Source organism: Prinia subflava, chromosome 3, assembly GCF_021018805.1.
Source record: "Prinia subflava isolate CZ2003 ecotype Zambia chromosome 3, Cam_Psub_1.2, whole genome shotgun sequence".
NCBI lineage: Eukaryota > Metazoa > Chordata > Aves > Passeriformes > Cisticolidae > Prinia > Prinia subflava.
This window is the reverse complement of record NC_086249.1, coordinates 3,117,911-3,133,672: the sequence shown is the minus strand read 5'-3', so window position 1 is coordinate 3,133,672 and position 15,762 is coordinate 3,117,911. Positions and strand designations below refer to the sequence as shown.

Genomic DNA, 15,762 nt, shown 5'->3' with positions numbered 1-15,762 from the left:
GACCTCCATTTCTTTCCATATAAGTGGTAATAATATGCAGACTTACCAAAGTCCAAGCAAATTATACATTCCCAGGGAAATAATCTTTCCTGTGTTTCTTATGGTAGCTGGAGATGAAACATTTGTAAAGACCTGGCCCTACTGTTATTTTGTAAATTTCCATTAATAATTCAATCGTAGTGAAAATGTTATAGTTTTGTCAGATTTGTGCAGCTATGTGGGTTTTTTTCCTGATAACCTGGGTTTAAGCTTTTTAATACTAGCATACATAATTTTAGACCACATTTAACCATTCATGATATAATTCGATTCTTAGAAAGCAAGTATTCTGACAAATGTTGCTTGCAGATAAGCTAATTGCAAGTAAAACTGCAAACTAATTAGGTTGCTACCTGAAAAACTGAGCTGTGATTCAAACACATTCGGCACTCTAACACAGTGCATGCCATGTAAAGATTGAAGTCATCCCTAGGTATATCATTAAAAATGAAATAATCGTTTCTTCTTCCCCTTGCTCTCTAATCATTTTTTTTTGTGCTCATTTGCTGTTAGCCAGTTGCTCTCTGGGAATTTTTTTTGGGGGGAGGGATTTTGGGTTTCTTTTCCACATCAGGAAGCCTGCTTTTTCCAAACACTCCATAGAATTCATTTCAGCAGATGAATAAGAGATTCAAATGATACTAGAAAAAACTATGGGTCAAATAAATCTGCCTGAGTTAGTTGTCTTTTCTGCTTTCCACTCCTTGCTTGGGTTATTCATGGAAGATCAGAAATAGGGGCACGCTTTCTGAAGAAGGGCCAGGTTGTCTGCAGAACGCCACCAATGCCTGCGTTTAACCTCCTGGCAAGTACAGCCATGGAGCCAGGAAGACGCCTCAGTCAGAAACGATAAATGCGCACAAGCGCCATTCACGCCTCTGAGTAACCTCTCTTTCTTTTGTAACCTCCTGTGTTGTTTAGTCCTCCCCCTGCATGGTGAGGAAGCAGGACAAACCTTTGCCAGCACCGCCGCCTCCCCTGAGAGACCCTCCGCCGCCGCCGCCGGAGCGGCCTCCACCGCTGCTGCCGGACAGCAGGGCCGGGCGGCACCTGCACCTCGCCGAGAGCCTGCCCGCCAGGGAGCAGCCCCTGCCCGCCAGGGAGCAGCCCCTGCCCGCCAGGGAGCAGCCCCTGCCCGCCAGGGAGCAGCCCCTGCCCGCCAGGGAGCAGCCCCTGCCCGCCGAGGCCTGGAGCCCCAGGGACGTGGTGTTGGCCGGCGGGCAGCTGGGGGGCTGCCGAGGCGACGCTTCCCCCAAAGCGGGGCTGACGGCCGTGTCGCACGGGAGCGCCAACGGGAGGCACGGCCGCGCCGGCTCCGAGCAGGGCTTCGTGCGCAAGCACCGACGCCACGAGCTGCCCGCCGAAGGTGCCAAGGTACTTCTGAAGAGGTCGAGTCCTAAATTCACACCCCGCTGCAGCGTTGTCGTGCGCTGCCAGCACACCGTTCGTATTCGTATGGCCCGTGTTGATTAATGGTTTCTGAATCTCTTCTGTTGATACTTAATAATAAGCTGGTCGTAAAGAAAGAATTTGGTAAATACTGGAATTTATGTAGCAACAGTAAGTGAAAGTCTGAGTTACAATTTTCACATAAAACCTTAGAACAATATCTTTGAGAGAATATTCTAGATTTGCTGTATTCTTCCAGCAAATTATCCATGATAACAGTGTATCCCTGTATGCTGTAATAATGTAGCGTCTCAAGTCCACTTTGGAACTGCCATATGCCAAAACTGTGTGTCCATTTTCTGATGGAATAGTAGATGTTCCAGTTAGCTCTGCTGTAGGTGACTTGAATTCAGGCATTTAACAGCTTCAGACACTTGCAAAGCCATTTACAGCTGGTCAAGCTTAGCTTTGAAAAGAGATCAAATACTAATGTCCTAAGAAAAAAATCCTGGTTCTGCTCTAATCAGTTTTATCAAAGCAACTCAGTAATTTATTCATAGAGGTTATTAACTCAAAGCTGCTCTCTTTGTTTGATTGAAGACTGCATAGCTTGTGCAAGACTACATATCTCTTGCTTAGATAGATGGATTTGTGGTTAAGTCATGGTAGTTAGAAACATTTTTTTTCATTATATGCTTTTCTCAAGACCAAAGCTAATTAACCTTTCTATCTCCAGTTTTTTGGGTGGTTTTTTTTTTTTTTAATGTGTGTGTGTGTGTATATAGCAAGTATTTGCCCATATATATATAATATATATATCTATATATATATAGGGATTTGGTTATTTTGGAAGTATTTTACTGAAATTCCATTACTGTCTATAAGGGGTGTTGACATATGTGATGAAAGGTACTTAAGTCATCTGTGATGTTGTATATAATTAAATTATGATGATGATGATGATGGTGATGATGATAATGATGATGTAACGCTTTTCTCAGCATTGAGGCAAAGCACCAAAATTTTACTTAGAACTAGGCTGTTTAAAATGCTGCAGATTTTCTTCTGGTTTTAAAGGGATAGATACTGGATGTATGTCTCCAGCTGTACTTTTGTGTAGCATTCTTGTTGTGGTCTAGCACGGTACCGAAGCTGATGGAATGAGTACTTCTCAAGTAGGAATGCCCAGTCAGTGTGGAAGTGTAGTCTGCAGAAGTTACATACACATCTTTAACTAAGTACTGCTTGAACTATCATCTTCAGGTGGTAGATCTAAACCATTTGATTAGAGGAAGCAACGCTGAATTACCATTTCAGGCTCTAGTGACATTTGTGAGAGAAATGTGGAATCAGTTTTCTTCCCTGATTCATATATCAGTTGTAACATAAACTTTTTGCTATTGGCTAAAGCCAAGGTTTGGGAAGAAAATCCTGTGGGTAGAGGATGGATTCTGGCAAGGCTGTACCACAGTTTTAATAATTAATATGTTCAGCCTGACGTACCTGTTGCTTTGCCATTACACTTCATCTCTCTCCCTTTGCAATCTCAAAATCCTAATTTTCCCCCAAGCAGTTCAGCTATAACTGAATGTCTGTCTAGTAACTGTTGTGGGGAACTTCTTTTGGTGAGGTTTCAAACTAACATGCTCCAAAATGAGGTGAGCTGAAGCAGGCCTGAGAGTCACTTCGGAGACAGCTCTGTGGTGTGAACTCCTGGAAAAGCCTTTACCCACAGGTTTCTCAAGGTCTGTTGTGTAATACCTGGTTGATGAATATCCATAGTGATAGGAGATACCCACTGTAATACTTGTGTGATTTTTAGGTTTTTTCAAATGGTCATCTGATGAATGACGAATATGATGTCCCTCCACGGCTTTCACCCCCTCTTCCAGCTGGCTCTGTCATCCCTAGTATAAAGTAAGTTACCTTTATCTATAAAAGAAAAGTGCTAGTTAATGTTAGATAATAGCACTGACTCTCTGGTGCTAAAAGAAAAAATGGGGAAAAAAAAGAACTAATATAACTTGATATGCTTTCCATGAATTTTCATGTGCCTTTACAGAGGAAACATAAAGGGTATTGATTAAGTGGGAGCAGTCCTACTGTTAATTGAACACAGCATGTTTGTATAGGGAGAGAGGATAAATTGTGGCAGATCTTGCTCACAGGCATTTGGCAGTGAGAGCAGATACTGTCTGGTTTGGCTTCTATTACTACAGAAGTGTGGTCAGAGCTGTTTATCACAGGAGATGACAGATTCTAGGGGAAGTGCTAGGGCTAAAAAATGTGTTCTGTCATTGTTCTGCCCCTAATCTAGTCAGACTTTCTAGGCTTTCAGTATGTGGAGCTTTATCCAGGGTTCACACTATCATCTCTTATTTGTTGTGTCTAAAAAACAAGCAACCAAAATTTTATGTAATTCTAAGTACGATCAACCTTCCTGAGTTCCAGAATATGGGATGATTTGTCATTTCAAGTGCAGACTACTGTCTTCCAGCAAAAGGACTGTTTATTTTTTTAAATAAAGATGTTGCTATCATAGTAAGTATCTTCAGACTCTGAGGGAGACAGAATTTTGTACAGAACAAGATGTATTTAAAATTGAAAGCTTGGAAGTTCTATAATGCGGTTAGTCCTTTTTTGTGTTTCTGTAAGGAAATTGGAGCATATCATAGTAATGCTATCCTACAACTTGTTTCCAATGTTCTGCTTGTGATTCTTGCTGTTAAATAAAATAATTGGACAGTCAGTTCGTATTAGTCATGAGAGCTTTCTCATTCCATTTTTGTATTCAGTTAGCTTTAATATAGAAGACAAATATATTTCAGCATTTTATTAATATGCTCGGGTTTTTCTTCCTGAGCACTACAATGAAGGTGCAGTGAAGCATTGACTTTTTTATTTAGAAGCCTGTTTTCAAGTGGAGCAATTGCTGAGGTGAAGTTCTCCATGCCTACTGTCAGTTCAGAAGAAAATTTTAGAATATTATCCAGACATACCCGTAATTAAATGTCAGGATGTAACCTGATGGAGGTGGGGTCTCCACAGGAGTACTGGTGGACACATGTGCCCTTCTAGTCTATTTATTTCATAACACAATGCAAATCTGAATAGGGGGTATTCTTATTTTTGTGTTTCATAGCATAGAAAATCATCCTCCTTTATGAGAATCCCATTTCTTTCACTCAGATATTTGCAGATGTACCAAAGTACAGTGTATGCACAGAGCACTGGGAAGTCCACACAATGTTGTAACAATATGTACAAGTACAAAATCCGTGTCAGGCCAGTCCAAGGCTAGAGTGTGAGACTTCAGCCTGGTCAAAAGAAATTCTTTCATTAGCTGAAGGCTTCTGAATAGAAAATTGATGAATTCCAGGAAGAAGGAAAAACCTTCATTTGCGAAAACCAAACTTCATTGACTTTTGAGGAAGAAATTAACTTTCACTTCCTTTTTGGCTTTGTACTTACACCTTTTAAAACTCACACAGGCAATTTAAGGTTTTGATTTTTAAAATGTAAAATTATCAATATATAACATTAGGAGTAAGAAGTTCAAATTATCTAATTACTAAAATATATATAATGACTATTAAAAATTGATCATTGTGTGTTCTTTCTTTAAACACTAATATGTCTGTTTTTAATTTATTTAAAGTTAAGTTTTTGTCACCACTAGGAAATACACCAGTAATCTATAATATTGTGTGACAATATTATAGGTGGGAAAAATGGGGAGGAAGGGAAAAAAATCTTTAAGAACAGCAATTTCCACCAACCACAATTGCTTTCAGAAAAAAGAACTCAAATAATATTTATCATGATTTATTTGGAAATGTCAGAGAGAATATTTTTACAGTCTGTTTTTCTTCCTATTGAAGTGATTTTGCTCAGCACTCATAAATGTTGAACTGTACTTGATTCAAAATACTCTGTTTTTCACAACTGTGCTACTCCAATTAATCTGAGCAAGTTGCTCATTTTTCTATGCTCTCCAATCTGTGCAGTGTGGTGGATTGAGAGCTGGTTTATTTCATATAGCTCCAAGGCATTCTGTTCTTTCTACTTGTTATAATCAGTCTGTAATTCCCAACATTTGACTAAAGGATATAGTGATCATGTATGAAATATCTTATTCTAAATAACAAGGAGCCAAAATGACTCTCTTTGAAACTTCACAATTCTAAAATGTCCCTACTTAAATTGTTTGATCAGCTTTTACTGAATATAATGTTACAAATATGACTTTTTTTTTCTTAAAAAATTACATTAATAGAAAAGCACTGGAAGCTTTTCTTGGGTTTTTTCCCTGGAAACAGTGCTGATTTATTTTTGTTTGATTAAAGTAATTATCATAAACTGTACTTCAGTAATGAAATATTGGACTCTTGCTAACTGAACATCTGATTTTTATTTTCCACTCAGCCCTTATGTTTTTGACTGGACATGTGAAAATAGTTACTTTTAACTGGACTTTTTTAATTATGTCAGACTTTTCTAGGAGTTTTGATCAAATCGCTGTTTTATTCTTTAAAAGATCTCTAAGACTCTTATGATAAAGATACAGAGTGTTTCTTCCCCAAAACTTCAAAATTTTCAAATTAAATAATATTTGTTTCATTCTGGTGAGTTGCTCCCATTTTGCTGCATCGGTAGCAGACCCTTTGTCTCAAAAGTGCTGTAAACCACAGTGGTATTTTGCATGAGCATCCATTTTTGAGTTCACAATGAAACACCCAATTCCAAGTGCCTTTTGTAGTCTGTAACTAAATTAGGAGTATTCAGTTGCCTTGAGGTAGCTGAGGGAAAAGTAGCACCAAAAGGTGTTTCTCCTCTTGCCATCTGTCCATCTCGCTAACAAAATTTTGAAGGTGAAATCACAGTTCCATTAGGGCAGAGTGTGGCTTGGGATTCGTGTCTCCCCTGAGGTCAGCCTTTGGTGCTTTTTGGTGACACAAGGAGCAGGGCTGACGTGCACGTTCCAGACACCCTGCCTGGCAGGCCAGTGAGAGGGTGAATGTCCTCTGCATCACTAAATCACCCCTGCTAAACACCTTCTGTCTGAATTAACTTTCATTTAATGCTTTTGAGAAGTGCAAGCAGGCTGAGTCTTGCAAGTGCCTATTTAGCACTTTAATTCTTCACAATTCTCTGCTCTGCTGTGCTTGCTTAAAGCAGCTGTTCAGCTCAGGAGAGCAGCTGCCCTTTGCTCTGTGTGTTCTCAGTGACTAAAAGTTGGTAACCTTACAAGTTTGTTTGTCGTGGTGCTTTTGTCTCCTTGTATGTAGCAGATGTATTCAGGATGTTTGGGCTAAAGAAGAGTATTTTAGGTATTATCTGAGGTCAAGAACATTACAGCTAAAGATAAACCAATATTTTTCTCACTTCCTTAGGTGCCCTGGTCCTTCAGCAAATTCTCTGTCTGATAAATCAAGGGAACACGCAGATGATGATGATGAATACAAAATCCCTTCTTCACATCCTGTAATACTGAGCTCACAACCACCTCATGGACATAATATAAAACCTCTTGCTCGGTAAGGTAATTCAGCAGCCTTGAAAAACATTTTTTTAAAAACCCCTGCTTTTTTCCAAAATTAACTGGATTCAGTGTCTGTAATGATGGTTAAGCTTGCCTGCCTTGTAAGCTTCTGTTTCACTTGGCCACCATCACAGATATAAACCTATGAAGTTCACATCATTGTGCCTCTCTTGTGTCAGAACTGGGTATTTTTTGCCTTTGGATACCATTTCTGCAGTTGAGGTGGGTTTTTTTTTCCCCTTACATTGAGGTTTCAAAACTGACCAGGAGATTCAACCCCTAAAACTCTTTCAAATTTAATTTTAAGGAGAGTTGTGCGACTGAAATTCTCAATCAACTTTGAAATTCTTAGCCTTTCACATTTTATGTAATTCAATTTAAAAACAATATGGTACTGAAAAGTATGTGAACTGGCAATTGTACATACTTTGATTCCCTTTTTGTCCAATGTATGATGGGTCTTTTTAGCTTTTTGAGCCCGTTTGGCAGTATATTTTCTTTGTGCTTCTCTGGAAGAGAACCTTTTTTTAAATACAGGTGGGATATGTCTCCTTAGCTTTAAATATGTTCTGAAACAATGCCTCCAAACTTTCACTGTTCAGAATTACTAATGGATTATGACAAGGAGACTTGGAGCAAGGGATGTGGCAACTGAAGGCTGTGACATTCCTGCTGAACTTTGCCCCTTAAAAAGATAGGCTGGAATTAAGACTGTAAGTCTGGGGGGAAATTTGAGTCACAGGAGGAAAATAGGGCAAATGTTTTACTGGTCTTGTAGGTCACAAGTATGATATTAAAATCAAATATTGATCTAAGAAATTTAGACCTTCCTATGATTAAAAAAATTTGGTGACGTATTGCCATTTTTCCCCTTTCTGTCAGAATGTGATGTCGAGAACCCACCATCTATAAAGCTCAACATGGCTCTCACCCCAAATTAGCCAATAATAATTTTTGGACCTTTTAAGTCAGAATTTAGAGCAGGTAGAAAAAAGCTCATTATATGATCATTCTTTGCATGCAGGTTAAAAATTCTGTCTTAGAAATCCTGATCCAGGCTTCACTGCATAGACATGAATATTGTACAGTTGTCAAAGCTTAATGAACTTAAGTACTTAAATTTTTATCTTCTGTATGAGACATTAAAAAAAAATCAATAAATAGAACTGTCTTGGCTGAACAAAAACATGGGAAGCAAGAAGAAAAAAAATTCCAAGACCCTAATCCTTTTTACCTATGCCATTTTTATGGGATCTTGTTGTGCTTTTGTGTGGGAATGATGCAAATAGATTCAAACTGAAAGGTTCTTGAGAAAATAAGCAGCTGGAGAAATAGAATCTTACAATTTTTATTTTACAGAAAAAAATAATTGAGTGCCTTCAGTTGGCTGGTACAGGATTTTACCAGACACTTAGAATTATTAATAGAGGCTATAGATAGAAAGATGATTTCCAAGTTTTTTCCAGATTTTACTGTGCATGTGGTGGGTTTTTTTACATGAATTCAGGACTTGCTACAGACCAAATGCCTCAGTTTGCTATTCATGATTAAAACCACCAACTCCTCTTAGGCATTCTGATAAAAAATTTAACTCAAATCATTCTCCTAAGCATTAAAGAAAAAACAAATAGTCTGATGTTCTGCATACTTAAAATAACTTATTTTAGCTAATGTCACTGCTTAGATGTGAAAACTGAGATAAAGTTTTCAAGAAAGAATCTGGTTCCTGGTAGATGTTGTGTTCTTTTAATGAATTTCATTAAGTAACATGGGAGGGATGTTTTGTTTCAGTGAAACTTAACTTCTCGTTATTGTTCAGCAAAACTGCTATTGCCTTTTTTTTTTAATGTTATAAACTTTTAGCACATTTGAGTTCTTTCAACTGGTGTCACTTTCTCTTCCCAAAGTGTTAGTCCTTTACTTCTTGGATAGTACTTGGAGTTTTCAGTAAGCTAAAGAGCTTAAAAATTTTGTCAGAATGTTTTGTAGTTTAGAATTACATAATTGTTTCGTCCCACTCCCAAATTTCTGTTGTCTTTTCTGTTTTACCTGTAGATATGACAGTGCTAAAAATATTTCAAGAATAATACCAAAAATGATTCACAGTCTTACTTTCTGACAGATCATTTAATTGTCTGGCTTGTTACTGCAGAACATCAGTTCAGGAATGAGAAATAAAAGGAAAGAATTTCAGCATTACTAATTAGGCTATTATTAGAAGAATGTTACATTGTTACATTTACTGTCTTTTCCTAATAAAGCTTTTTCCAAATTGGGAAAGCACAGAAGGCTTGCTTGTCAAGACTCATTGGATGCCCTTTTTTTCTGGTGTTTACTGTTAATATATTGTTTGTAAACTGATCACTTAGCTGGGCTCATCATGGGCTGAATACTTCTGAAGTGCTGCCATGTTAAGTTACCTTACTGCCTGTGTCTAGTTACATTATTGAAAATGCACAATTGATTACAACTAGAGCAGAAAATATTCTTGATTAGTTATTGTATATGGTGAGGAGTCAAAGGAAGTGTTGCATCCACTGCATTTGAAAGATTGAACCAATCTAATGCCAGAGAAAAAAACAACACTTCCTCTACTACTTCTCTGGAGGAATTATATTACAGCAAAAGATCTCTTACCGTTAGAGGCATTTAATTGTTTGTTTGTGTTTAAATCTTGCAACTATTCTTATATTTATTTCATTACTCCTAGTTGTAACTCTTGTGACCACAGGTGCAATTTACTTCCTCTTTCCTGTTGATATATTTTAAATTGTTGCAGACCTTTATTCGTTCCTCCTTTCCATTTGGCCAAAGCTGATAGGTTTATTAATACTGTTGGTAAAAACCCCAAATCTGAAATTCTAGCTGTATATAACTCTAGCAGATTTCCCAGTGTTTCATAATAATAGTGCATAGTGGAATGGGACTTTCATCTTTAAGCTGGAATTGCTTAGCGTGGTGGCCTTTTTCCAAGGAAAGTGTCTGTTTTTTTCTGAATATACAGGGCCCACAGTTCCAGTGGCAGGAGCAATTTCCTGGTTCTTTCATATTTTTAAACAATATTTAATATAATGAAAAGGCTTGTTCAATATTTCTCCCTGCCATGTTTGAATAAAATCTTCTTATAAAAAATAACATCCAATATTTTTGACAAGATTTGTAGACACTTGTTGCTGTTTGGTTGGATGCTTTTCATATTAACTTAGTACTGTTGTTAAGTTTTGAGGGCAGACTATCCTTCTATTTATGAAAAAAAACCAAAACAGTAAACTGTGGTGGAAGCACCAGCAAGACTTAGTTTTTTGATACAGAAATGAAGAGGTTCCTGCAAAACTGCTTTGGCTGGTTCAGTTTTGGGGTTTTCCCTGGGTTTTTTTTTAATGTTTGGCAAAGTTGAGTTGAAATTTGTTATTAGTGTGTATTGTGATGTTTTTTGTTGTTCTTACGTTTTGTTTAATTTTTTTTATAGGTTTTTCTATAATTTTCTATAATTCTTTTTTTATAATAGGTTTTTCTGCGTGCTTTGGTGTGGATAATTACCAAAATCCACATTTCCCTTTTTTCATAATTCTGCTAGAGAAAATTGAGCATCTGGGAAGGTGAACTAAAATTGAGCCTGTGATGTCACTGTGTGAATAGAGTAATGGCCTGAGCTCTGAAGTGAGGGCTGTGTTTAGTGTTAGTTCTTCCTCTCACCTGTATTGCAGCCTGTGTTATTTTAAGCCATGTCAGTACGTCACCAAGAAAGCAGCATAATCCTTCAGAGCAGTTTTAATGAGGGTCAACCAGTGTCTGCTCTCAATATCCAAAAATGTAAATTTTACAATGGCTGCGGCTTGTTGTCCCTGATTGTTTTCCCTAGAGTGAACTGCCAGGTACTGCTCATTGAGGGAGTTAATGCTGGGCTAAAGGGTTGATTGCTTCCTGCTTGGTGTCTGTCTCCAGGGTGTGTGAGAACGGCCAGTGCGCGAATGGAACACACGGAGCCACTTCCGAGATCAAGAAATCCAAACGTCCAGAGTCGGGTACGTTCCCATTCCCGCGCTGTTCTCCGGGAAGATTTGCTCTGTGCTGCCCTAGGGGTGCAGCAGGAAAACATTCACTTCTTGTGGTTGTGTCATTCAGGAGATGTCTATGATGCACCTACTGCGGCGGTACCCTTGCCTCCTGCGCGGCCTCCTGCCAGAGACAACCCCAAACACAGCTCTTTGCTCACCAGGACACCCTCCGATTATGATCTTCTGGTGCCCCCTTTAGGTTGCAGACTTCTTGCTGATTACATGTGATGGTTTACACTGCCCAGATGAGCTAAATGCCATGTTTACTGAAAAACAGCCAGTGTTGAGTGTGTTAGGAGTACCAGACAGGCTGTGAGATAAATATTACAGCTGTCAGTCAATATTGGTGTCATTTGGAGTCTGTTTGTAAGGCCTCACCTGGGACGGGCAAAAAGGTATACTGAATCTGTAGTCCAGCTGTACAGAAAAATAAAATCCATTTTCCCTAAAATAAATTTTAATTGTCCCTTGCCAAGAAATTTGCGCATTGCAATTTAATGCAGTAGTGGAGCTTTTTTGCTACTGTAGCTTAAAGAATTCTGTTTATTTTATCAAATACGTGAGGAATGCCAAAAATATGGTATTTGAGTAAAAAAACCCAAACTGCTAAATTAAATTAAGTTCATTTCTGGGATTTTTCCCCATCAGGGGATAGTTCAAAACTCACGGCTGTATCCAGTCACCAAAAGCTCTTTTTTCCAACCCTGATTTCGGTTCTGTTCTCCTACACAGAAATCAGTGATCTCTGCATACATATTGGTGCTGTGCTTGGGGACCACCCACACCTTCATTGACAAACTCAGCTGCATGGTTGTGTCTGTGTGTATGTGTCAGCATCCAAATTTCTGGTTCCATAAAACCTTTTGAACATTTGCCTTGTTCATGCACTGTGCTCCCTCTGGCCCCTGAGGTGTTCCTGAGATGCAGGAGAAATGAAGGCAAAAGAACACATGAAAATCACAGTGTTTGGTAACTCTAGTCCTGCTTGCACCACCTTTGTATAAGAGGTGCATTCTTTTGCCAAGCTCTAGAAAATTCAGTTTTATATCTGGAGTCAGAGCTTCTGAACAGCAGACAGAGATAATACACCGTATAAATGTAGCAGATTCAGTGCAGCCAGCATTGTTGTTTGTGTATAAATACACTTGCTTAGCCACTGAAATACAGCTGTTATTCTACTGTGATACTCAGTGAAGCTTTCACTGTAGTACACTCTTGGCAATTGAGTCACTAAAAGCAATCTCTCCTTCCATCCCAGAAAAGAAACTGAGCACTGCAAAAGGTCATTCAGAGCATGTTTTAGAAGAGGGCTGTGGATATTAACAGTCAGGTTTACAGTTTCATTACTGGAGTCACTGAACTGCTTAGATGAGCCGTAGGAGTAAAGGCCTCAGCAGCAGAGAAAAATAAAGTTTAAGCTTTATTCTTTATTCTACAGTTCTTAATGAAGTTTTGCTCATCTCCTCATTCATTTCTAAACTGCAGGTGAAGATGCCTTTGATAACTCGCCCCCCTCCCTCCCGCCACCCCCACCACCTGCCCGGCACAGCATGATTGAGCACACAAAACCTGCTGGCTCAGGGAGCCGGCCCTCTTCAGGACACGAACTCTTCCTTCACTCTGGTAAGAGTGCAGAGGAAACAGCATCTTTTATTTTATTTTATTTTCCTTCACTTCAGAGGCTTACCTGTTCAGTGATAAAGTTGTCACTAGGCCTCAAAACTCATTCTACAAAATATTAAAAATCAAATTTTTAAATGGAGGAGGCAAAGCTCCTCAGAAGATAGAAAGACTTCACTTTTCATTATCACAGAGTAATAAAACGAAGTCAATACGTCGATACCAGGCTAGAAATTTTGTAAATTGTAGTTTTCTGTTATAGTCTGTAATGTCAGTCTGTATCCTTTTGTCAACTCCATTGTTTTCAACAGTAAAACATAATTCATGGGGGTTATTTTCAAGTTGAAACTTTGAAAAAAGTTGTAAAATAAGGGAAAAGAGTATTTTACTTTGTTAAAACTGTTGTAAAATTTTGCTGCAAAACTATATTGTGAACACAGTTGATAGGTCCTGGGGTTCATAACCTTTTTGCTAAGTCAGATTTTCACCTATCCCTCCCTGCAAATCACTGTGATATATTCAGTCTGGTATTTTGCTTTATAAAAGGTATGAAAACTGTGTTTACAATTAATGATCTTTGTCTTTGAGTTGAAAAGAGTTTGAGTTTCAGGGTAATGAAGTTGAATACATTTACTGATTATGATACAGATTACAGCAGGATTTTTGTGGGTTACAGCACATGGTTTTTAAGTGATTTTTTTTGTTGTTGTTTTTCTCTGTGGAAGCTTTCAAAGGATGTTGGTATCTTAAGTTTACCTTTTCTGTGAATATTTTTAGGGATAGTCTGCCTTGTGGTGGGGTTGGATGTTGTCTTCCCCTGTCTGTTTTTCTTAGAAGCTCTGTGGAGAGGGAGGAATTGGAATGCTTGGGTGATAGTGTCACAGGATGTGGATGACAGGCAGTCATGTGCAGCTGCATGATGGCCTGACAGGTTCTCTCGTGCTTGGCTGACCTGTGTGAGTGGAGCCTGCTAAAGGGAGCTACTTTAGGCTGAAGTGCAGTGACCTTCTATGGAATGTTTTTTATTATGTGTGTTTTGCTATCAGTCAAGGCCTGACATTGAGTAATTTGCCGAAGCTTTGTGTATTTTATAATGCAAATTCAATTCAGTGTGTTACTTTATCATCTAAGTTGCTGAATGCATCCAGGTGAAAAGACAGCACATTACAGAATTTAAAGGTTGATATTCATAAATACAGTGTAGTTCATCTTCTACACTTCAGTATAAAAACAATGTAATGTTCAGCAGTCTAGTCTGAATGGGTGCCTCAGTTGTATCTGATGAAGAAACACACACTGCACTGTTCAGTTCTGATGGGAATGGAGAGGAAAACTAGGAGCCCTCACACACAGGTGCACACAAAGTCCTGCCTGTGCCCAGTTCCCAGAAACATGCAGAGTTTTAAGTGTTTTAGTGTAACTTCCAAATAATCTAAGAATGTCTCTGATAGTGTTAAAAACATTTAATGGCGTTAAAATAAATATCTGGAATATGGATCTACAGCTATGTATTATTCTTCATATTTGCATAAGGAATACAATCGAACAGCAGCAGCTCTCATTAATCTTAGCAGTGTATTGCATCTACTTAGGCATGCATGGTTGTGTGAATTGGTCTTTCTTTATTCATATGGTATTTCTAAAGCTATATTACTCACTTTGCATCTTGTCTCATAATCTGTTGTAAAAGATTTATGATGAGTTTTTGATGATTGGTTTCCATACAAGTCTTGAGGGTGATTTCTCAGCTATCCATCAGAGCCTGTCAGATTAGAATAATAATCTCATCATCAGCACGAGCAAAAAGTTGCACTCACATACAAAACAAACACTCTGTGAGCACTGAGTCCAGAACAGAAGCCAGATCCAGGATGATGTTGCACTTGCTCAGCAGCAGCTTTGGTGGCCAAAGAGAAAAGAGGAGGTGGCAATATACCAGGATTGTTTATTTCTCTAATTTTTTAAAATTCTGTCCCTGTAATATTTACCCATAGCTGGGACTGCATGAATAGGAAATCAGCCCTGCAGTCTTTGTGAACTGCAAAGCATAGAGGTGTAATGAAGCTGTAAGTAAACTGAATAGCTGGGATGTTTCTAATTGTGCTGCTTCGGGCACTGCAGCCTCCTCTGTACCTTGCCAGGCACAGTCCCAGCAGCGTCAGGGCTGGGTGGTTGAAAAGCAGCTCATGGATGTGAAGAGAGCACAGGCAGTGCACGACAGACCACCTTGAAGCTGTGCTCCTGTGTTTGTCACTTCAGTCATACCTACATGTGTACTGTGAATGCTGAATTTGGAGGTCTGTGTGCATGTGGTGTTGGGGGATGCCTCTGGTTTCATGGTTCCTCTGCATGATGGGAGACTGTTTTGATCCTACCTTCCATGCTTCAGCCCTCCCTCAAATAGTTATTCTGATTATTCTAAGACACTTTTTTTATTCTGTTATCACAGATCCCCATTTTGACCCAATAACTGGTCATGTTCCTTTGCCACCTGCTCGGAGGGTGCCTGGAGAAGGTGGCAAAACAAATAGGACATCTCAAGACTATGATCAACTTCCTCCATCTTCAGGTGAGGCACAAAACTGTTCTTGTAGAAAATGACAATTGTTTGAAGAAAACAACTTGCATCCATAAAGTCCAGTGTGTTTTTTGTCATTCTGGGCAACAAATGGCAGTGGTAATACTGCTTTACAATAACATTAAATCATCAAAGGGTAACAGAGACCGAAGTTCTGCAGTCGAGGTAGAAGTGGTTACTTGTTGTGTGTAGGTGTGTATGCTATGGCATCCATTTTACCAGCTGCCAAACTGAATGCTTGTGTGAGATAGTGTTCCTTATTTTTTGAGAAAGGCAGAGATTTTCCTGAAACGTTTCAAGCTCATAAGAGATCAGAAGTACAGAATGGAGCACAAGCATCTGATTTCCATCTTTGTTTCATTTCTCCTAAACAAAAAAAACAGTAGTTTAACTCTGTAAAGTATTATTATTTTCTGTCTTTTTTGCCAATATGTTTGTCTGAATTTCTAAGAAACTTTTAAGGTATTTCTTAATAAAACAGCAAGAATCAAAACCACTTAAAAACCAGTCTTCCTTTTCAATGGAACAGGTACAGT

At 38.7% G+C, this 15,762-nt stretch overlaps 1 protein-coding gene across 2 annotated transcripts in view; it reads left to right on the top strand.

Annotated features, from left to right (window-relative positions):
• The window catches only part of CBLB (Cbl proto-oncogene B), a 126,053-nt gene that overhangs the window by 101,187 nt on the left and 9,104 nt on the right, over positions 1 to 15,762 (top strand). The window contains exons 12-18 of one of the 2 annotated variants that reach the window (XM_063393799.1): positions 961 to 1,413; positions 3,251 to 3,345; positions 6,822 to 6,965; positions 10,916 to 10,995; positions 11,096 to 11,227; positions 12,514 to 12,651; positions 15,098 to 15,217. In XM_063393799.1, the coding sequence (XP_063249869.1) occupies positions 961 to 1,413; positions 3,251 to 3,345; positions 6,822 to 6,965; positions 10,916 to 10,995; positions 11,096 to 11,227; positions 12,514 to 12,651; positions 15,098 to 15,217 (1,162 nt within the window). The remainder of the gene's footprint in view (positions 1 to 960; positions 1,414 to 3,250; positions 3,346 to 6,821; positions 6,966 to 10,915; positions 10,996 to 11,095; positions 11,228 to 12,513; positions 12,652 to 15,097; positions 15,218 to 15,762) is intronic. The other variant, XM_063393800.1, reaches the window with a different exon arrangement.